Source organism: Hemicordylus capensis, chromosome 2, assembly GCF_027244095.1.
Source record: "Hemicordylus capensis ecotype Gifberg chromosome 2, rHemCap1.1.pri, whole genome shotgun sequence".
NCBI lineage: Eukaryota > Metazoa > Chordata > Lepidosauria > Squamata > Cordylidae > Hemicordylus > Hemicordylus capensis.
In genome coordinates this window covers 184,835,800-184,858,738 of record NC_069658.1, presented here as the reverse complement: position 1 = coordinate 184,858,738, position 22,939 = coordinate 184,835,800, and the positions used below count along the sequence as shown (strand labels likewise).

The 22,939-nt window shown below is 46.6% G+C and overlaps 1 protein-coding gene across 1 annotated transcript; it reads left to right on the top strand.

The window, feature by feature from the left end:
- The first annotated feature begins 14,679 nt into the window (after positions 1–14,679).
- CCNQ (cyclin Q) lies at positions 14,680–22,709 on the top strand. The gene is made up of 5 exons (XM_053298109.1): positions 14,680–15,111; positions 17,429–17,612; positions 19,501–19,633; positions 20,498–20,725; positions 20,986–22,709. The coding sequence occupies exons 1-5, from the start codon at positions 15,024–15,026 to the stop codon at positions 21,073–21,075; spliced, it is 723 nt and encodes a 240-aa protein (XP_053154084.1). The 5' UTR covers positions 14,680–15,023; the 3' UTR covers positions 21,076–22,709.
- The last annotated feature ends 230 nt before the right edge of the window (positions 22,710–22,939 follow it).

The window sequence follows — 22,939 nt, the reverse complement described above, 5'->3', positions numbered from 1 at the left end:
AAATCCTTAGTATTAAGGCCCACTGGGAGTTTCTTGCTCTGTTTCTCTCATTTTAACTGTCTTTCTGAAATATATTATAGATATATAAAATAGAATATATTCAAAGCAGTGACACAGTTCACTCTGCATATCCTTTTATTATTTTCAGATTATCGGGGGAAAGCCTAATTCTCCATTTATTTTTAAAACTTATGTAATAATGATGCTACAATGCATAGTAGAGAATTTGACAGGCACTTCTGTTCAGTTTTCCAAGTATACCTCCACATAGTATTTGGGTATTTCATGAGCCCCAGCATACTGAAATTTGTAGTTTTCCAGCACTTTTTGGTCTGGCTACGTCCACTGCTAAATAGTTTTTGAAATACTAAAAGAATAATGAGCTTGACTTGTATTTTTGAGCTGATATTATGGTAAAGTCATCTGAAAGATGGGTGTCAGATGTTTGGGAAGGGGGCGCAATTCCAGTGCTTGCCCTAGGTGCTATTTTCCCTAGATACGCCTCTGTGCCTCCTCATGCTGGTGGCTGGGTCCGCCGCCTCCTCCTCATCCCGGCAGCGGGGTCTGTCACCTCCTCCTCATGCTGGCAGCCGGGACAGGCCCGACACCGCCTCCTCCTCATCCCAGTGGCCAGGCCGGGCCTGCCCCTGCCGCCGCCGCCGCCGCTGCCACCTCCTCCTCATCCTGGCAGCTGAGCCAGGGCCCGCCGCTGCCTCCTCATCACCCCAGCAGCCAGCCCGGCCTGGCCCGCCACCGCCACCTCCTCATCCCAGTGCCCGTTGTCTCCGCGTCCTGTCGCTAGTCCGGTAGCTTCTCACAAGAGCTGCCACACATGGGATTAGCGACAGGTACGCCTAGGAGAAATAAATATATAGATATTGCCTGCCTCATGTCTTAATATCCATACTAGATGTTCTCTCTGCAAATGGAAGACCCCACCTTTGCCAGAAATCCAGAGACAGGGGAGGCAGAGGAAGATTGGTAGGATGAAGGAGTGCTTAACTTCTGTGCTTCCTGAGTCGCCCTTGCAAATGTTCCCCTCAAAGCCCATCCCCCCCCAGCTGGCCTCACTTAGGAACCCAACATGGGGGGGGGGCATTTCAAATGACCAGGAGGTGGGGGGGGGACGAGTTTTGCAGGGGAGAATTGCCAGGTAGGTGAAAGGTTAAATATCCCTCATGCCCACAGATACCCCTCCTCAGCCCACACATTAGTATTATTTACAAAGGAAACAGAGAATTGTGATCCCATATTTCCCTTCAGTAATAGTAGAAGAATAAAAATTTGGGAACCTTAGAGGTCTTCTCATCCTATGCCTCTGCTCAGTGAAGGAAATTGTCACAGCAGCATCCCGCTGGAATTGTAGACCAACATCTGCAGGAGAGCCCTGATCTAGCTCAGTACAGGAGACCCTAGTTTTTCACAGGTTCTCCATTTGCAGTTTGACTTATTTATGGTTTCAGCTATATACAGTATACCCGGTTGCCATTATTGCAAGGGCATGGATGCCGAAACCATGATAACTGAAACCTTGCACTGTGGGAATGATAGAGTTAGGTTCCTCAGTAGGTCCTCAAGATTTCAATTATTGTAGTTTTCGGCAGTCATGGTGGTAGCTGAGAACGTAACCCCTACAAAAAACGAGGGCCTCCTATATTGTTTATAGTCCAGGGCTGCTCAACTTTTGCCCTCCTGCAGATGTTGGCCTACAATTCCCATAATCCCTGGCTGTTGGCCACTGTGGCTGGGGATTATGGGAGTTGTAGTTCAAAAGCAGCTGGGGGAGAGGCTAAGTTGAGCAGGCCAGGTTCACACCGACAGGCAACAGCTCTCCAAGGTGTCAGGCAGGAGTCTTTCCCATCCCTACCTGGAGATGCCAGGGATTGAATTTGAGATCATTTGCATTCAAACCAGATCAGGGCCGGACTGGGGGCACTGAGAGGGCGGTGGAATGCATGTGGAGGGCGCTGGGTTTTGAGCAGAATCAGTAATTAAGGGGGTGAGTATTCACTGCTGCTGAGTGTGGCGGGGCACAGGGGTGCTCCATGGTTGGGGCGCACAGGGAATATGCCCTGTTGCCCTGTGGGCCAGTCCAAGCCTGAACCGGAGGCTCTACCACTGACATACAGCCTCATCCCCTAGTTTGCCCTTAGAAGAATTTCCCTTTCATCCACAAGCATTCACTGAAAAGGTAGGGGAAACTATTACTTTTTATAACCCTGACTGCGAGTGTGATGGTGGTTTAAGAATACTGCAGGGTGACTAGTCCACATTAAGTCATCTTGAAAGTATGTGCCACATGAAAAGCAAGGAGAAGCTGGGGAAAGGGAAGACAAAAAGCAATAGTTTTTTGCTCTGACTGACAAACATTTGCCCTTACTGCAGTTCAGCAAATAATCCTGGCTTCCACAAGCTGAAGTCCTCTGAAGGTGGATGGTAATTAATTACCTCTGGAGGGTAATTAATGCACATAGAAATGGACGCCTGTGAACTCTTCCAATCAAAAAAGGCTGGCAGTGGAGGAGCAACCCAAGAGCAGTTCTGGGTTTTCAAGAGTTTTTCGAATGAAAAAAAAATATGTTTATTGATTTTCACATAAGGTTTAGCTCCCACAATATAACACAGCCGTGACATCATCTTCAGTTCAATGATATATGGCTTGCATTAGTCATTCAACAGAAGACATCATGGTGAAAAAAAAAATGGGGGGGGGAATAACATCATAATGACACGGACACCACAATCTGCAGGGGAACTACGAACTGCAGCATAGTCCTTTAATAGGGTCTGTTTAATTGCTGGATTTGTAGAACCTGGGCTGGCATCAAAACTGTCACTTCTAAGAGATGACATCGGCTGAAAAAGGAATCTCATGTCCTGAGAGAAGGGGATCTATTTGGAGGGGGTGGGGGAAGTTGCAATAACCACACAGGTGTGTGTTTGTTCTTTTACACAGGATTCAGATCACATCTTGCCTGCCTCATTTCCCTGCATTGCAATAGTCTGCATAGGCAGTGTGGGTGTACCTTTGTTTACATGTTATCCCTTGTAACCCTTGCGTCTCCCCTCCCACTTTTCTCTCCAACGGCAAACTTTAATTTAAGCTCCTCGGCATAAAGATCCGCCTTTTTCTTTTGCTTATGCAGTGGGGTGCCACATAAGAAGCTGCATTATACTGAGCTGGTCCATCCATCTAACACACCATTGGTTCAGCTAACCTAGTGTTGCTGTGGTCTTCCTTCTTAGCCCTACTACTTGGAGTTGCCAGGGATTGAACCTGGGACTTTCTGTCTGCAAAGCAGCTGCTCTCTGACCCTATATATGGATGGTACTGAGTCCGACCATTGGTCCATTTAGTTCAGTACTGTCCACAGTGACTGGGATCTTTCCCACCCTGGCCAGGAGCATTTCTAGTCACAGGGCTTTTAGCTCACTTCTCCTCTGGAATGGAGGGTGTGTGCATTCGCATATCAGCCAGATTTACCCTGAAGTCCCTGTGAGCGATTGGAGAGCACTCCAGACGCGATTCAGGTTTTTCATTGTGTGTTAAGAGCATAACCTGATTTATATCTGGGGTTTTTAAAAATCCACTGTTTGCATCGGTTTTGGGGGGCAAATTTGAACTCGCAGTAAAACCCCACAGTAAACCTGCAGTAAAGCCTGCTGTCTGGAAATGCTCCTAGAGATTCTGGGGATTGAACCTGGGACCTTCTGCAGGCGAAACGTGTGCTCTAACCACTGAGCTACAACCCCTCCCATGAACAATAGTACATGTTAGTAATACAATAGTTTACACAGCCAATTTTATTTTATGAAATATTTCCACCATCTCATGGGCTCAAAAACTATGAATCAACTTTCTTTCCCCAGAGAACTTAAAACGGAATATAAGTGATTCAAAAGTAGCAGGCACTTCATTGCTCCCGGTGGAAGTTGTGCTACAGAAGTGCCCACATGCTCTTGCAGATCATTGCGCAACTTCCTGCCAGCAGGCAGGAACCACCAGGGTTGTCTTTCAGGTGGTTCAGCAGCCCTGGTGGGTCGCTAATGCTGGTCTTCTGTGACACAGAAAGCCATATACGTACACCCAATATATAATATATGTATATTGCAAGCTCCTTGGGAGCAGTGACCTCTCTAGCTTTTGTTTCTGAAATTCTTTTAAAAACTGTTCTGTACACAGATGATGCTAACAACAACAACAACAATAGTCATAATCTTAGCCCCGCAAGCTACATTATTCTCACATAGTCCATTAATCCCTTTCCCCAATTGTCTCTGCTGCCTGCTTTCTCAGGGAGACAGGATGGCCCGCTTTCTGCTGGAGCCTTTGACCGCTGGAAGAGGTTTGACACTGAGTGAAGCTGCTATAAATAGAAAAAGGAGAGAAATCAATAACTCCGAGGCCAGACATAATGCAATTTAAACTACACTCTCATCCCCTATCTCTCACACACTGCCTTCTCATCCTGGGCCCGGGCTGCCTGGCTTGCATCCAGTAATGTTTCCAATTTATGTTTAGACTAAGATGGCACTCTTCTTGCATACAGACACTCTTTCCAGTCCCTGGAAACATGTTTTGTTGCAGTTTAAAAACACATGCCTCCCTATCTATCAACAGCATTGTTAAAACATATACAAAAACTTAAAACAATTTAAAAATCAACCACAAATGCTATAAAACTTCTACTTTTATTTTGAGAAAAGTTGCCCTCATTCTCACATTAGGTAAGCATGTCCCCAAATAACTTCAGAATATGGGAAGGCTGGTAGTTTTCATTTTAAAAAATCTTGCAACTCTTGAATAACTGATATTCAGTTTGTCTGGGAGGAGAAAGCTGATTCATAGCTTTGGAGCTCATGAGATGGAAATATATTACATAAAATAGGCATCTTGGCTGTGTAAACTATTGTATTATGAATAACATCTGCTGCTATTCATGGGAGGGGTTGTCGCTCAGTGGTTAGAGCACAAGTTTTGCATGCAAAAGGTCCCAGATTCAACCTCCAGAATCGCCAGGCAGGGGTGGGAAACATCCCAGTCATTGTGGACAATTATGGCTATATACTGAACTAAATGGACTCAGTGCCACCTGACTCAGTACTGTGTTCAAAGGCAATAGGGTGAGTGCATAGCACAATAGGAATCCTCAGGTTTGCAACTCCAGGTATGCACAGCTCCAGATCCCTGAAACCTTGGAGAGCCTTAGGCAATACTGAGCTAGATGGACCCATGGTCTCTGACTCCACATCAAGCAGCTTTTTATCGGCACGCCTTTATAACTTCGAGGATTGGTTCCTAAAATGCACTCTGCATGAGACTGCTCTTGAAGATGCTTCTTGAGCGTACACAGAATGCCACTGCTTGCTTCTGAACTTGAAGACAGACATGGAACTCATGAGGGTAGTAAACATGCATCTGGGCTGCACCACCTCAGACTGTAGGGGGTGGGTTGACATGAAGAAAGGCTCTTCTTAAGCTAGAATGTGTGCTGTGAATGAAAAATAAATAAATACAAGTCTCGGAACCAAATGGTCAACAACAAATTTTCTATTTAGAGGTGGGAGTGAGGGTGGTGGTCCTGCACCTCTCAACACCCACCCCCTAAACTGGCTTCCCATCAAGTTGTGTTGTCCCTAGGGTGGCACTGGCATAGTTGAGGAAAGGACAGAGAACAGCTCTCAGAAGACTGGCTTGGTTGCATCAAGGAGCAGCTGCCCGCTATTCGAAACTCTTGCCTTCTGATGGTTATGTGTGGATGGAGGAAGAGTTAATGTGGGGCAACAAGAAAGGCTGCATCCACCAACACCTGGGCTGCTAATCTAATAGACGGACAAACCTAAAAATAGGTGGCAATGATGGTGGTGTTAAAACACAGCTGTATTTTCCTTCAGCGCAACCAGGCAGGTTGAGATCTTTGCCTGTTTAAAAGCTCCTTTCCACTCTCCCTCTCACGACCTGCAATGTCTCCTGCAATGTCTCGTTCTCTGCCCTCGGAGAAATTTGATTTGCAGTTAGCATGCTGGCCACTTCCCTGATGATCTGCGGTGACTTCAAGGAGCTTTGATACCTGAGATATTTAAAAGCTAGCTGCTTGATGTGTTCCTAATGGGTCTGATTGATTCTTAGGCTGTGGGTCCCTGTCCTCCCCCCCGCCCCGCCCGTTTTCTTTCTAGACCTCTCTCTCTCCTGCTGGAAATCAGCACTGATTCTAGCTGAGATGTGTACGTTGCTCTCTCTTCCTTTCCTCAACACAAAACATTTCTAGTTGCAAACTGATGGTTCACGTGTGAATTGAAACCATGGTAACAGGAAACTGGGGAGAATGTTTAGTGCACTTTTCTATGTCTGTTTTTTTTAGGTTGCTGTTGTGGTTCTTCGGGCAGTATATTATTTGGTGGCAAATGTTAGTTCATATGGGAAAATGGCTTAATAGCACTGGCTGCTACTGCCAGATGGAATGAAGGCTGGAGTCGTGAAGGCAAGTTTCACATTTGTCCACACACATTGCTTTCCCCTCCAGCTCTGCTCCCACCCACATCTCCTCCTTCTATTTCAGCTCCAGATGCCTTCGGCAACAGACTGCATCCATAATGAGACAGATAAGACACAGTAGCAGGCTTTCAAGTTATACAGAATTCTTCAAGAAGAATTCAGTGCATCTTAGTCAACTCTTAGTCAAGCAGCTCAGGTGGTTCATCTGGCTTTGCTGGATCACTCACATAATCAAGTTTTTTCTGTACACAGGACAGTGGCAGACCCATCTTTAAATTGCAAGCTACCCCCTCACCCATCACATATAAAGTGGGACTGCTGGGTGGTGATTTAAAGTGCAAAAGAGGCACACAGGTGGGGAAAGCCTTTCTACCTGTTGCTCTTTGCCATCTCCTAAAGTCATCTCCCTTTACCCGCCCCTGATACAAAGTGAGTCTGAAAAGCAACAGGGGGAGGAGCTGAGAATAGGGTGAGGGTCCAGTTTCCTGTGCTTCCATCCCTTTTGTGCTCTAAAGAGCATCCTCGTGCCTTGCTGTACATGTGACTGCAGAAGACTTGCATGTAAAGACATGGGCCTGTGTGGTCCAGCACTCTGCTTTACCTGTGTGGTCCAGCACTTCTGCCCTAAATCCAATGTACAGTCCTTTCATTAGGGCTCTGGGCAAAGGTTAACAGGCCTGCTCATCTTAGGCCCCTCAGCTGTTTTTGGACTACAACTCCCATAATCCCCAACCACAGTGGCCAATAGCCAGGGATTATGGGAGTTGAAGGCCAACATCTGCAGGAGGGCTGATGTTGAGCAGGCCTGCGTTAGTCATTAGTTATTTATATTTATAACCATCCACTGTTCCATAGGCTTAGGATACCTTAATCAATTTAAAAATAAAAGCAAAACTGCACATATATTAATAATAATAATAATAATAATAATAATAATAATAATAATAATAATAATTCAATTTCTATACCGCCTTTCCAAAAATGGCTCAGGGCAGTTTACACAGAGAAATAACAAATAAATAAGATGGCTCCCTGTCCCCAAAGGACTCAAAATCTAAAAAGAAACTTAAGATAGACACCAGCAACGGTCACTGGAGGTACTGTGCTGGGGGTGGACAGGGCTATATATAGTGGTGGGATTAGACTGTCCCCTCTTCCTATGAGGCACAATTCCTACACATCGAGAGAGGATGGTGAGTGGGTGGGTAGGTTCAGTCTAAAGTTTAAACCAAGCCTGCACAACTTCAGCTTTCCAGCTGTTGTTGGACTACAACTCCCATAATCCCTAACTATTGTCCACTGTGGCTGGAGATGGTGGGAGTTACAGTCCAACAACAGCTGGTGGGTTGAAGTTGTGCAGCTCTGGCCTGAAGAATACAATACATTGTATTGTATAATGACCATATATGATAAATTTGAATCACAGTCAATTTGAATCTGAGAAAGATCTGCTATTCTTGGGTATTATTTGTTTGTTGGGTTTTTTTTTACATTTTATATTCCACTCTTCCTCCAAGGAGCGCAGAGTGGTGTATTACATACTTATGTTTCTCCTCACAACAACCCTGTGAAGCAGGTTAGGCTGAGAGAGAAGTGACTGGCCCAGAGTCACCCAGCAATATTATGGCTGAATGGAAATTTGAACTCGGGTCTCCCCGGTCCTAGTCCAGCACTCTAACCACTTCACTACGCTGGCTTATGTTATTTTGGAATTATTGATCTGACTGAGTGTTAATCTGTTGAGAACAGTAACTTAAAATATATAATTATTAATTCATAATCCCCCCACCTTAATTATTTAAATCTGTCTCCAGGCATATTCAGCTACTTTAAGAGGCAGGAGTCTTTATGCAAAATTTGGTATCTGTAACTAATAGAAGTACAATATTCAGAATTTCTTCCAAAAACCCTCCAAAATATGTATTTAAATCCTCCCCCCACAATATATTCCAGTGTAAAATGTACTGAATTCAACAAGCATGACTTGTCCCCTTGGCTAAGCAGGGTCCACCCTAGTTACATATGAAAGGGAGACTAGAAGTGTGAGCACTATCAGATATTCCCCGAGGGGATGGATCTGCTCTGGGAAGAGCAAAAGGTTTCAAGTTCCCTCCCTGGCTTCTCCAAGATAAGGCTGAGAAAGATTCCTGCCTGCAACATTGGAGAAGCCACTGCCAGTCTGTGAAGATAATACTGCCCGATGGTCTGACTCAGTATATGGCAGCTTCTTATGTTTCTGTGATTATGTATGCAAAATTTAGTATCTCTAGGTCATAATGTCCATAATGCTGGGAAAAGCTGAAGGAAAGAGAAGAAGAGGATGACCAGCAGCAAAGTGGATGGACTTGATTACAACAGCAATGAATGCACCACTGAGAGAGCTTAAAGGCCAAGTTGAAGACATTTCATCCTGGAGAGAATCTATCTGTGTGGTCGCTAAGAGTTGACTCTGACTTGAAGGCACTTAATCAATCAAGATTATCTGGAAATGTGACTTTATTTCACACAAATTATTCAGAATATTTAATAGATAAATACAGTACTTATTATACTAAAGGCTGAAAGGCAGGGTAGAAATATAATAAATACAGTATTATTCTATGTAAACTACTTTGAGAACTTTAATTGAAAAGCCATATATAATAATAAGTAGTAGTATTAGTAAGTATCCAGTCTCAGTATTGTGCTATTCCAGTTCTCAAGATTTCTTTGTAGCTGCAGCTTGTCTCTGGTACAGAACTCCAAGTTCTCTGACCTTCAAATGCTTGTTCTGGTTCTCCCCTGCTCCCCGATAGAACTCAGCCTAGGACACAGCCAAGTCAGAACCACCAGCAGTCCCCCGCTGGAGTACTTCTGTCCAAGTTGTCTTGTTCTGAACAATGGCTGTCACACACAGCACAAGCTGTGGAGTATTAATTACTGATGGGAGTACAATAGTATGGAACTGGGCAGTTGCCAACTCATGGCTACTCTGCACATCCTCTGCAGCTTGGTGTGATCTAGCTCCTGGCAGAGATGCTACAGAGCAATTTTAATTTTCTCCTCGCTATGGGATATGGTAATTAGATTCAAGCAGGATTTTCAGCCCACTCCACCCAACAAGTCCAATTATGAACATACTCAGATTATATTTAAAACTCAAGAATAAATATAAAGCCAACACCTCTTTACTGCAACAACTGAGATGAATTTGCCAGCAACATAAACTAACACCAGGGCTTGTCTCCTTTGCTAAGCAGGGTTCACTCTGGTTTACAACTGAATGGAAGACTAGATGTGTGAGCAGACCAGGGGCGTAACGATAGGGGGGCGGGGGGGCACGTGCCCCGGGCGCCACTTGGCAGGGGGGCGCCAAAAAGTGCCCCTGCTGATCCCCTGCCTTTGCCGATTTTGTGTGTGTGTGTGTGTGTGTGATTTTTGTGTGTCCCTGGTCCTGGCGCCCCCCCTTGCTAATCTCCGGCACTGGGCGTCGGCGTGCACCCCCTGTGTGCCAGCCAGCGAGCAGGGCTTGCTTCGCCTCCGGGGGGCCAGCCTTGCGCGCCGCCTGGATGCTTCCTGCTGCAGGAGGAAGTGAAGGAAGGAAGGGGAAAGGCAGGATGTGCCGCTCGCCTCGCTGCCCCAGCAAGCGGCAATGCGGGGAGCCCGCGGGCAAGAGGCAGCCGAAGCGCAGCGCGGGGCGCACGGCCCAAGCTGGCCGCCTCGCCGCTGAGGATGGCCCGGAAGGCCAGAGAGGCGCATGAGCATTGCAGCCCCGGGACTGAGGTGGGGGTGAGCGAGTTGCACGGACCAGAAACTGTCCGGAGGGGCGTTTGAATTCCATCGTTTGCAAATGCTGGTAAGGGGGGGGGAGAATTCAATACTGGGAGGGGGTGAGGAGGAGCGATTCTTGCGTCTCAGAATTTGGACAGATTCCTTTGTCTGCTTCAGCTTTGAGTGTTGTTTTGCTTTATGGCCCGGCGGCGGGAGAAGTTTTGGTGGGACGGGCGCGCCAAAAAGAGAAGGGGGGGAGCGCAAAAGGAGAGAGCGGGAGAAAGAATGCGTGTGCGGAGGGGCAAGAGCAAAAGTCATCCCCACCGCCACTCTTTGCTCTTCTTTACCTGGGAAAGGGGTGGGAGTGGGAGGAAAAAGTGATGTGTCATTCAAAAGGGCGCGCTTTTAGACTGTTGGAGAGACAGTGAGACTTGAACCCAGCTCAGGGCAGAGACGCAGACAAAACAACCATCCACCCACAACAATGGCGAGGCTCCTGCATCCCTCTGCCCGAGAGTGCTGCTGTTGCACCTGAATCGGTGGCTGCCTTGCAGAGTGACGGCTGGTGCTGCTACACCACCATGGCTGGGTCTGACAAGTGCCGCCATCCTCCGACATGCATTTAGGATTGCACCCCAGGTCTGGTTTGTGGTAGGGTAACCCCAGGGATCCTGCACGTGGTCTAGAGGGTCTGCAAGATTGGAAACTGCACCCGGTGCACATGGGGTGTGTGCTTTGGCGGGGATCCGTACTTCTTGAAGTTCCCTCTGCTGCACAACTGTCAGGGAGAGAACAGCCTTTCGCCTGCTCTGCTTTGCCTGCCCTTTGGCCAGCTAGTCGCTGCGGTGGGGGGTGGCCAGGTGTTGAACTACAACTCCTATCACCCTCTGTTGCCTTATTGTTGCTGGGGATGATGGGAATTGTAGTCAGCAGCCGCGGGAGAGCCTCCAATTGGTTACCCTTTCGCTAGTGCACTGCGTGCAATTGAAGGACACGGGCACCTCCTTGTTTTGAAAGGGTTTAAAGTACATATTTGGTAGGCTTGGCAGGGAAGAGGACAGTGGAGATGGCGGCTGCTGCGCCCAGGTTCTATGCAGCAGTGAAGGCAAACAGGTATATTAAATTCCAGAGTCGTAGCTCTGTTAGTTTCCTCTCATCTTGGCCTTTTAGAGGTGAGTTTCCTGGTGCTAAATAAAAGCCTTCTTCCAGCCAAGTTGCTATAAGCTGGATTCTGAGTGATGCTTGTTCTCTGACTCCACCTCCCATTTTTGGTTCCTGCTTCTGCTTTCTGTTGTTCCACTAACCTCTTGTTCTGGATTTGTTCCCTGGTCACACATTTCCCCCCAAATATTTTATTTATTTATTTTAAAGAAAAATAATCTCCAGAACAAACAAACAAAAAAGTCCAAGGACTCCACTGATATTCAAACACAAAGGGTAAAATATGGGCATTGGAGAACAATAGGATGAAGGTTTCCCCCAAGATATGACTATTGGAACGATCACTATCCATTTAGTAGCTTTCAGTAATGTACAGGTGGAGCTGTGGTGTGAGAGGATTAATTGATGTGTTCTAGGAAAGGGTACCAAGGATTTGGGAGATCTGAGTTAAATTCTTACCCAGCCAGGAAGCTTCCTGACTGACTCTGGGCCAGTCACTATCAGTAATAATAATAAATAACTTTGTTAGCCGCCCCATAACACATTGTTCTCTGGGTGGTTCACAACGCAGTATTAAAGCATGGAATAAAAACACATAACACATTAAATCATAACAGACCAAAAAATGGTGTGTGTGTGTGTGGGGGGGTCCCAGGTTCAATCCCTGGTATCTTCAGGTAGGACTGAGAAAGGACCCCTCTCTGAAACCCTGGAGATCCGCTGCCAGGCCGTGTGTCCCTATTCACACATGCACGTGCATTGAATAGTATACACATGCATTGAATAGTAGTCCTATTCAATGCACATACAATCTATGTATGTGTGTGTATATATATATATATATATATATATATATATATATACACATATATATACACACACACACACACACACATATATACGTACAAGATTCTGATGTTTGAGATACAAGCCAACTTCACAGGGTTGTTGTGAGAAAAAACCTAAGTATAATGTGGTATGTATCATCATTGCATCATAATTCTGATGTTTGAGATACAAGCCAACTTCACAGGGTTGTTTTGAGGAAAAACTTAAGTATGTAGTGCACCACTCTGGGCTATTTGGAGGGAGAGTGGGATATAGAATGTAAAAATAAATAAATTGAAATACAAAAAATAAATACTATTTTCACTCAAAAAACAATAATAGCGTTTTTGGTTATTTATTGCATGTTTGGTTATTCATTGCATTTTGAAATTTTTGGTAATTTTTGTAATTTTTGTAATTTTTAAAATAAAAGTTTTCTGAAACATGTGTGTCAGTCAGATGTATGTTGGGGACAGGGGCGGTGCGCGCAATTTCAGTGCTTGCCCCAGGCGCCGTTTTTCCTAGTTACGCCTCTGGAGCAGACTGTAAGATATTCCCTTTAGGGGATGGGGCCGCTCTGGCATCTCCAAGACAGGACTGAGAGAGACTCATGCCTGCAACCTTGAAGAATCCACTGCCAGTCTGCGTAGACAATACTGAGCTAGATGGACCTATGGTCTGACTCAGTAGAAGGCAGCTTCCTATGTACTTCCATGGGAGGAGTGCTGGTCTTATGGTAGCAAGCATGCATTGTCCCTTTTGCTAAGCAGGGTCTGCCCAGGTTGCATTTGAATGGCTACATGTGAGCACTGCAAGATATTCCCCTCAGGGGATGGAGCCACTCTGGGAAGAGTGTCTGCAGAAGGTTGCATGCAGAAGGTTCCAAGTTCCCTCCCTGACATCTCCAAGATAAAGTTGAGAGAGACTCCTGCCTGCAGTCTTGGAGATGCCACTGCCAGTCAGTGCAGACAATACTGAGCTTGATGAACCAATGGTCTGACTTGCTAAGGCAGCTTCCTATGTTCCAACAGGTAGTAGTAGAATGGAAACTGTTGGGAAAGGGCAGAAAAAGTAGCAGAGACATTAGCAGGGCATCAGGAGGGCAGCTGACTCTGCCCAGATCTGGGGAAGCCCCACAGCGCTAAAGGACACACAGTATGCACACAATTGTGGAGGGCTACTAGTCTCCTTGACTTCTGGACACACAGCTTTCATCACTCTTGCTAACACAGCTGTCCCAATGCTCTCTGGAGGTCCACCCTCCCCTTTGCAAGCCCTGTTCCACTTTCTGTCGCTCTGGCACCGCCCTCTGGGATCCAGACTTGGAAGCGCCTCTTCAGCTCCACTGCCTTCTTGAGCAATTTCATTTCTTTAGACCACCACTAGCAGGAGGGCTGCGAGCATTTCTGCTTCCCTACAGGATTTCAGCTGACTAACCCCCACAGTGGGCAGAGGCTGACCTTCTATGCTGCTCTGCACAAACTACCCACCAATCTCCTTTGCTGGTTTGTTCAAGTCCCCTTCCTCTTGGCCTTTCAAGTAGTCTTCTTACTGGCCCATAAGGGGTGTTAACTGGCCAGTGATGCTCCAGGCCGCTCCCATCCCATCTCTTGCTGCATTTGTCAGTCCCTTCTATACATACCTGGAGAGCATCACTTTCCTTTCAGCTGAGTTACTCACAGCAAAACTACTCGTGGAAAAGGCAGTATTACACCAGTATGGGAGCCAGTGTGGTGTAGTGGTTAGAGTGCTGGACTAACACTGGGGAGACCCAAGTTCAAATCCCCATTCAGCCATGAAACTCACTGGGTGACTCTGGGCCAGTCGCTTCTCTCTCAGCCTAACCTACTTCACAGGGTTGTTGTGAGGAGAAACTTAAGTATGTAGTACACCACTCTGGGCTCCTTGGAGGAAGAGCGGGATATAAATGCAAAATAATAATAATAATAATAATAATAATAATAAATACTGCTAAGCCAGAATATTCAATACAGTACTTGAAAAATGTGATGTACTTCTTGGAAACACGTCAATATCCAACGCCTACCCTAACCACCTCATTAGTCCTATTGAAAATATTGATAAGCAGCCTAAAAGCTATGAGAGGTCCAAATATTACTTTTAGGGCAATCAATTACGATGTTTGTTCAGCACTAAACGCGTTTGGTTGCACAAATTAAAAGTGCAACGCCAGCCCCTTCCTCAACAAACATTCCAAAACTTTTTTGTACCTCTCGTGCTGCAAAACCTCACCACGCAACTAAGCTAACCTACTCCCCTCCCTTCAAGCTACAAGCAACATCCCCCACTCCGCCCAGCAGCAGCACGCTGCGCTACTACTAGTATTAGCACGTGACGCTGGTGGGAAGACACTCGCGAGACATCCGGGCAATGAGCGATTCGCTATGACGCCTCTCTTCCCGACCCCAGCGCGTCATCGCAGGGCGGAGTCTTCCGCATCTCCTTGCGCTGTCTTGGCGGGAGGGAAAGGCAGCTCCTCCTCCTCCTGGTTTCTCTTGCGCTTTTAAGGAGAGAAACGCGCTTTTACGGCTGTGTTTAGTTCGGTGCAATGTCAGCCTGCAACCCCGGTGCTAGGAAAGAGGAAGCCAAGAACCGACTTGCAGCCGGACGCGTGGAAGAAGCACCCACCGGGCCCCGAGATTGCAGCAGAAGGGCTTGGCTTGCGCAGGGGGGCAGCGGGGTTTGCCTAGTGAAAGCTGGTCTCGTGAGCGGGCTCTGGGTTCCTGTCCGTTTGTGCAAGCGCTAGAGGAGCGGACAGCCGGCGCTGATGGATCCCGGCGGGTCGCAGGAGGCCGGCCGGGTACCTGCAGATGCCAGAACGCACTTCAAAGTCTGCAGATTCATAATGGAAGCAGGTGAGGGCTGCTGGGCTTCCCCTGCAGTTATCCTCGGAGAAACTATTCCCTCTAGCCCCCGAGTTCTTGTGCTCCCACTCCCAAATGTGGATGGACCACAGCTCACCTCATCCCCAGCCACAATGGCCAGGTCATTGTGGCTGGCTGGGAGTAATGGGAGATGTAGGCTAGGGATGTGCAAATTGATTCCAGTACCGAATCTAGCTGATTCGAGTGATCTGGAGACAAAACAAATCACCCCTGTGGTCCATTGGCTAGATTCAGGTACAAGACAAATCTTGCATGGTTTGATTTGAATTGATTTGAGATTTGGATCCCTCCTATTAATTCCCCCGTATTCTCAGCTTCCATTTAAAAAAAGAAGCTAAGCTCTAGCTCTTGTAGAAGGGAGTTATTTTTCAAGTGTTTGGATTCTTTGGTGTATAATAACTTTCCCTCAATGAATCCCTATGAGGATTCATTACACACCTTCATCTCTTCTATTCATTTTGACTGTCTTTTTGACAGTGTCAACTGCCATGTGCCAACTACACCCCACTCCCACCCGCAAGGCAGTGGGGTACTACTCAGTTTATGTTCTAGGATTTTTTTCAAGTGTTTAGGGTCTTTGGTGTCTAATAACCTTTCCTCATAATGAATCCCTATGAGGATTTGTTACACACCAAAGAGTCTAAACACCTCAAACATTCCTAAAATATAAACTGAGTACCCTGTGGCTTGTGAGTTGCGGGGTAGTTGGAGCATGTCAGAATGAACAGAAGAAATGAAGGTGTGTAATGAAGACACCAAAGAATTGAAACACTTCAAAAATATCTAAAACATAAAGTGAGTGTGTGTGTGTGTGTGTGTGTGTGTGAGAGAGAGAGAGAGAGAGAGAGAGATGTAGTTGACACATGGCTGTTGACAATTAGCACTGTCCAATGATAGTCAAAATGAACAGAAGAAATGAAGGCGTATGATGAATCCTCATAGTGATTCATTATGAGGAAAAGTTAATAGACACCAAAGAATCTAAACATTAAAATATTCCTAAAATTAAAATGAGTACCCCACTGCCTTGCGTGTGTGTGTGGTGGTGGTGGTGGTGTAGTTGGCACATGGCATTTGATAGTTGGCACTGTCCAGTGACAGTCAAAATGAACAGAAGAAATGAAGGTGTGCAATGAATCCTCATGGGGATTCATTATGAAGAAAAGTTATTATACACTAAGCACTTGAAAAATGACTGCACAATTTACTCCACAACTCCACTTCTACAAGGGCTAGAGCTTAGCTTTTTTTTTTTTTTTTTTTTTAAAGAAAACTGGGGATCTGTTTTAGGGATAGGATATGGCAAGTTCAAATCCCCATTTTTTCCTATGGGGGAAATGTTCAAAATCAGTAAAAGCTAAAAAAAATTAAATCATTAAAAATCAACCAAGTGTCCCACTGCCTTGAAATTTGGGTGGTAGGTGGCACCCATGGGGACCTACCCACCTTTGCCAGCCTGGGATGGAGTTGTGGGTAGAGGGTCCTGCTTGATGTGCTAAAGACAGCCCCCTAGCCAAACATTTGGGGGGCTGAGGGTGGTGTATGTCAGTGTGATTCAGCAGAAACGTAAATATAAGTCGTTCTTAAATTAATATTTTGTAATGTGATAGGCAGTTTTAAGTCCCATCAATAAAGTTTTAAAAACTTATCAGTGGCAAGAAGTCAATAGTTTTAGACACTGGGCAAGAATACTGGAGTGGGATATCTTTAGTGGGGGCTCCCCCCCTTACCATGGCTGTTGCTGAAGAGGGGTTCTGGGGAGTAGGGGCAGGACTGATGTTCTGATACCTGAAGCACAGTGTCCAACTAAGTCACGTGGGGTGCTGCAGTCAGGAAGTTCTTACAAGCCTGATTGAAATGACTGGGCGCTGTGCAGGAGCATGTGATCATAAGAACAACCCTGCTGGCCCAAGACCTATCTCGTCCAGCATCCTGTTTCCCACAGTGGCCTACCAGGTGCCCCTGAGAAGCCCACAGGCATGCCCTGTCTCCTGCTGTTGCTCCCCTGCAACTGGTATTTGGAGGTCTCTTGCCTCTGAGGCTGGAGGTGGCGTATTGCTTGTGCAGCTCATATTGATTTCGATAAGGCATGCACAGGGGAGCTTTATGGATTGTGCCATGTGGGTTAGAGCAGCCTGTCCCCCACTTCTTAGCCCTTAATGTCAATTTCCTGAGAGAACTATCTTGCTCTGCTGCCTATGAGCGAAAGTGAATTGCATCTAGCTTTTTTTCTCCTTCCTTGTGAAGGCGATCCAGAGACCTATTTGCTGCATCTCCTTCCCAACAGGTGTGAAGCTGGGCTTGCGCTCCATCCCCATCGCTACAGCATGCACCATTTATCATCGGTTCTTTACGGAGGTGCCTTTGGAGCCCTATGACCCCTACCTAGTAGCCATGGCTGCTCTTTATCTGGCTGGGAAGGTAGAGGAGCAGCATCTGCGGACAAGGGACATCATCAATGTGAGCCACAGGTAACAAGAATTAAGTGTAAGTGTATGTGTGTGTGAGAGAGAGAGAGAGAGAGAGAGAGAGCACACGTGCGTGTGCAGATACTGGACTCAGTGCATGAGGCATACAGTCCACCTTCTTGTAAGTATATAACATTGCATCTCCTCCCCAAAAGGTGTGAAGCTGTTTCTCTAAGCGTATAACTGATTCAATCCCAAAGGGTTTTGTACTTGTACGTTTTTCCACCCTTAGTCCTTTGGTTAGGATTGGCGAAGCCTCCATTAATTTCAATAGGATGTTCTTCTGAGATTTCAGAACATAAAAAGAGCCCTGCTAGATCAGACAAAAGACACATTTGGTGTCCTGATTTCAATAGTGCTCAGTTGGATTCTTCCAGGAAACTCACAATCATGGTGTGACGGCAACAGTAGTCTCCTGTTGTTTGCTCTCCACCAACTGTTCAGAGATACACTGCCTCCAAACATGGAAGTTCTATTTAGCTATGATGCAACCAATAGCTGTGGAGAGACCAGTTCTCCTTTAAATGTATTTAATCCCCTTTTAAAGCCATATAAGCTAACGGCAGTTGCCACATCTTGTGGCAGTAAGTGCCATAAGCTAATTTCTGTGTTGTGTGAATAAGGACTTTCTTTTCTGTCCCTGACTCTCCTACCCATCAGTTTCACTGTGTGAGACTAAACTCTAGTCTTAGCACAAAGGAAGACCAATGTGTCTCTGTCCAGCTTCTCCATACCAGTGAAACTCAAGCTTGCATTCAGTGAAACTTTCAGGTAAATGAGCATATGGATAACACCATTCTCACTGGATTTTCTGTCGCAGGGACCAAAATGTCAACCCTGCCTTGGTTGCTGCCCTAGGATTCTCCCTTCAGCTGCAGCCATTGTGGGGGGCAGCTAAGGGCCTTTTTCTCTTTTAAGGATATTCCAGGGTCTTTCCATTAATTTTCAGATTTCACTACAAAAGAAAAAATGAAGTATTTACCCTGAAGCCATTTACCATGGCTTGCCATGTCGTATAGCAGACTGATACTCAAGCCTAAAGCCCTTTTGGATCTGTGTTTCCAAGCTAGTTGTGCAGTTCATTGGATTTTGTAAGAGGAAAGAAAAGGAAATTAGTAAGAGAAAGTGAGAGGAGCAGATAAAGATGGCGAGGGAATGGTGAGACACATATAGTAACAAAACAAAAAAAGAGACTTGAGAATCCTTTGTAGGTTATCGTTAAAGATGAATTCCAGGGCTGAAAGGATTTTTAGACTATTAATAGACATTTAACCAGCTAATGTTTGCTGATTAATTCTGCATTTCCAAAGCCGCAGATTAAAGTTCCTTTTTGATCCATTGAATAAAACGTGAGATAAGTTACCAGATGTTTGGAAAGGGCATTAAAACATTATAAAAGCATAAATATAACTTCATTCCCTACTGCAGCAACTACATCAGAGCCAAAATAGCCTCAAAAACAGATCAAGTTTGCTTTTGGCTCCTAGCCCTACCCCTTGAAATGTGTCCTCCTTGATTAAAAGCCCATTGTTCACTGTTTGTTTTTTAGGAAAAGCAGTTTATAACATCAGTGAATAACAATAAGTGTCCCCCACTTACTCAGTGACTGATGGTGATTAAAGGTTGAATTCCCATTCAGAATTCTTTTGTGTGTGCTGAGTAAGGTGTGTGTGTGTGTGTGTGTGTGTGTGTGTGTTGTGGTACTTGACTTCTTCATAAGAAGACCACAGAAGACTGTGAGGTCATCCCTGAGAACCCATATGGGACTTGTGTGTGGCTGTTGCTTTATGGCCACTGAAAGGCAATTCAGAGGAAAAGTCCAGTCATTTCGAATTGCAACCTGCAAGAAAAATGACCTCCATTCCTTGCATTTTTTCCTGCTCCCACACAGGTACTTGAACCCCCGGAGTGATCCCCTGGAGCTGGACACCCAATTCTGGGAGCTGAGGGACAGCATTGTCCAGTGTGAGCTGCTCATGCTCCGAGTGCTCTGCTTCCGTGTCTCCTTCCAGCACCCCCATAAGGTCTAGGCTGATTGGGGCTCAGGGTGGGAAGGGGGCACATGAATTGCTTGCGTGGTAAGAGGTTAAGTCTTCACTGTTTTCTTTTCAGCCTAGCATCTGGGCAGAGGGATTGGTCCTTGGAGCCCAGCACGTCTTGATCCAGCTATCTCCTCCCACCTGGGAGTAGTCGCTAGTAAACCTGGGGTGTGGGGAGTCTTCGGCTTCTAGCCCCAGGAAGGGAGGGCAGAGATAGAACCCTGGCATCCTCAGTGGTGGTGAAGAGAGTGATTCTGGGGGTATGAATAGAGTAGGCTGGGAACTGGTAGGCTTGGGTTGAATTCTTGGTGGAGAGTTGGACTGAATGCTAGGGCAACAGGATCTAGGGATGTGCAGACCAGTGTGCAGGAGTGGACAACAAGCTGGGTTTATTTTGTAGGAGACCCAAGTCAAACGCCCTGTTCAATGTAAGATCCCTCTTGGTGCAGAGATTATTAGTGAGATACGTTCATGGAGAAAGGTGGTGTGATGTTGAGGCTAGACTGCTGGACTTGGAATGGAGAGACACAGTTCAGCTCCCCAGTGGTTCATGAAGCTCGCTGGAGGACTGTAGGCAATTCGCTCTCCCTTGAGCTGACCTACCTCACAGGGCTATTGTGAGGGTCAAATGGATGAAAACGGCAGGGTGATTCTGCCATTCATGTTGAGAGGGAACTTGGGTCCTTTGGGCTGGAGCAAGGAGCTTGTGCTCCTTTGTGACAGTTGATGGCAAGCTTCCAGCACACCCTCTCTCCGCTGGAAGGAGCTGGGTTTGTGCCACAGATGTTGATCCGTGTTGTGCCCTTGTGCTTCCAGCCACCCCTGACAGCAGCTTTCCTTTTTGTGTAGTACCTGCTCCACTACTTGCTCTCCCTGAAGCACTGGATGAACCGGCACAGCTGGGACCGGACCCCGGTGGCGGTGGCAGCCTGGGCCCTGCTGAGGGATAGTTACCACGGGCCGCTGTGCCTGCAGCACGCTCCGCAGCATATTGCTGTGTCTGTCCTCTACCTGGCCCTGCAGTGTTACGGGGTGGAGGTGCCTGCTGATACTGCAGCGGAGCGGCCTTGGTGGCAGGTACGTGGCGAGTGGGCAGGCTGCCATCGGGGGATGCGTGGCTCCCTCCCTGGCTCAAACTCGTTTGGGGACTCTGGTCTGAAAGGAACCTGCCCGTTGGGAGTCTTCCTCTGTTCTTGATTCACCGCTGTGGCCCTGAAGCAGAAATATGGGAAGTGCCACACCCTCTGTTGTGGAGTGCCTGCTTCTCAGCTGCCTTTTGGCGGGGGAAGAAGAAGAAGAAACAATCAGTTATATGTCTCTAGCTTTCTTCTTTCTAGGTGTTCAGTGAAGATCTCTCCAAGAACATCATGGACCAGATTGTCTTGGATGTGATACAGATCTACACGTTGGACACAGAAATCTCTTAAGCACGTGTGGGCATTGAGGAGAGAGCGCCTCCTGTACCAGTGCTGCAGCCCATGTGGGCACCTCCAGCTGGGACTGTGGAGGTAGCAGTGGTCCCTATCGGAAGGAAAAGACACCAGATCTGGCTTCCTGCTCCATTGAGCCGTTCAGTCAGGCAGGACTTGTCTGACTGAGTTGAAATCTTGTTGTCTGACTGAGTTGAAATCCTGTCCCCTCCCGAATAGAGGTGGAAAGCAACCTATCTTGCCGTGCAGCGCCCTCGAACCGTCGGTTCTTTCAGCCTGGAGTCTTCATCTCTTCCCAAAGGGGGTGTTCTGTTGCCTCAAAAGTTGGTGCTGGATCAGGGTTGGTGGGGAAGGAAATGCGGGGAAAGGCCCTCTTTCTCTTGTTTCCTGAAGTATGCTACCTTTGGTGCTGGCTTCTAGAATGGTTCCCCAAAGCTGTAATGAAATCATCGTAAAACCCGCTGGAAGCATCGTATGCCAGAAGAGACTGGATCAAATCTTGGGTGCTGTATTGTGTATCTGTACAGCTTCTATGTGATTTTTCAGTTTTGGAGTAAAAATTGAACTATGAAGCAGGGTGTTCATGATTCCCTGGACTGTGGTGTTCCTAAGAGGTTTCTTACCCCAGTGGCTTTTCATGTTCAGAGGAATATCGAGGTCAATGGATAACGTTCCTAAACGTCTGCCCCTTTTATGGCCTAGGACGCTACAAACCGGAATGCTTCATCGTAAGAGCTGGGGCCCAGTGGCAGCCCCCGTCAAACCCAAGTGCGGCCCTCTTACTAATAATCCGTTGGGCCTGTGTGAAGCGTCAGTCAAAGCTGAATGTTCTGCACAGTCCCCCTGGCACCATGTGGAGATGCATCTTCTTCTCGCTGTGTCAGGGTTGTGCCTTGCCCAGTACTTCAGGTCACCTTTAAGAGAAGTGGAGCCCGCTTGAGCCCCTTGCACCATCTTGGAAGGCATGCACGGAGTGCTAGGAAATGTAGCCCTTCCCAGCACTTTCCCCATAGAGCTCTCAAGAGAAAGGGCTCCGTCTCTCTTAAAGGGCTCTCCCCGCACTGAACGAAGCACAGCAGTGAGCAGAGGTCAGCAGAGTGAGAAATGGCTCTCTTTTCTCCCCCCCCCCCGCACTTGAGAAGTAGTGAAGATCACTTCTGTAAATGTTTCTCCTGAAACTAGAGGTGGAAAAAGGCTGGGCCTACCAGTTTCTGTGGCCCTCGGTATGTACAAGGAATGATGTGCCCAACTCCACCTTGAGTTGCTCTTGGCTTCTCAGCTCAGTGGACAGGACATGGTGGGTGTTTTTTTTAAAATGAACCAGGATTATATTTCAGAAAGGCTGTGTGCCATTTTGTGAACACGTCTTTATAGACGTCTCCCCTGCAAACTTGGCAAAGAGGCACCTTTTAACGGGGTGATTATCTTTATTTAACTGGGGAGAGTAACTGGCCCTATCTACCCCCAGCACAGGACCTCCAGTGACTGTTGCTGGTTATCTTGTTTCTTTTTAGCTTGTGAACCCTTTGGGGACAGGGCTCCATCTTATCTATTTATTATCTCTATGTAAACCGCTTTGGAAACTTTTGTTGAAAAGCAGTATATAAATATTTGTTACAGTTCTAAGACCACATACTTTGTCTTTTACCCTTTTAATTTGCTATACACAAAGGGGACACTTACTATCCCATCTCCATAGGGAAAAATTCAGCTGAGCTTCTCTGGTGGTGGTGGTGGTGTGTGTGTGTGTTCATTCATTCATTCATTCATTCATTCATTCATATGGGGACAAGCACATACCCTTGAGGGGAGAGGGAGGCCTTCCTACTTGGCTTCGGTGTAGGACCACTTTCCTATTTCT

Excerpts from the sequence above, each read along its gene's own strand:
- CCNQ (XM_053298109.1), top strand. The coding sequence starts at position 15,024 with ATGGATCCCGGCGGGTCGCAGGAGGCCGGCCGGGTACCTGCAGATGCC. Across the intron at positions 15,112-17,428 it reads CAGATTCATAATGGAAGCAG|GTGTGAAGCTGGGCTTGCGC; the intron begins GTGAGGGCTGCT and ends CCTTCCCAACAG. Across the intron at positions 20,726-20,985 it reads CGGAGCGGCCTTGGTGGCAG|GTGTTCAGTGAAGATCTCTC; the intron begins GTACGTGGCGAG and ends TCTTCTTTCTAG.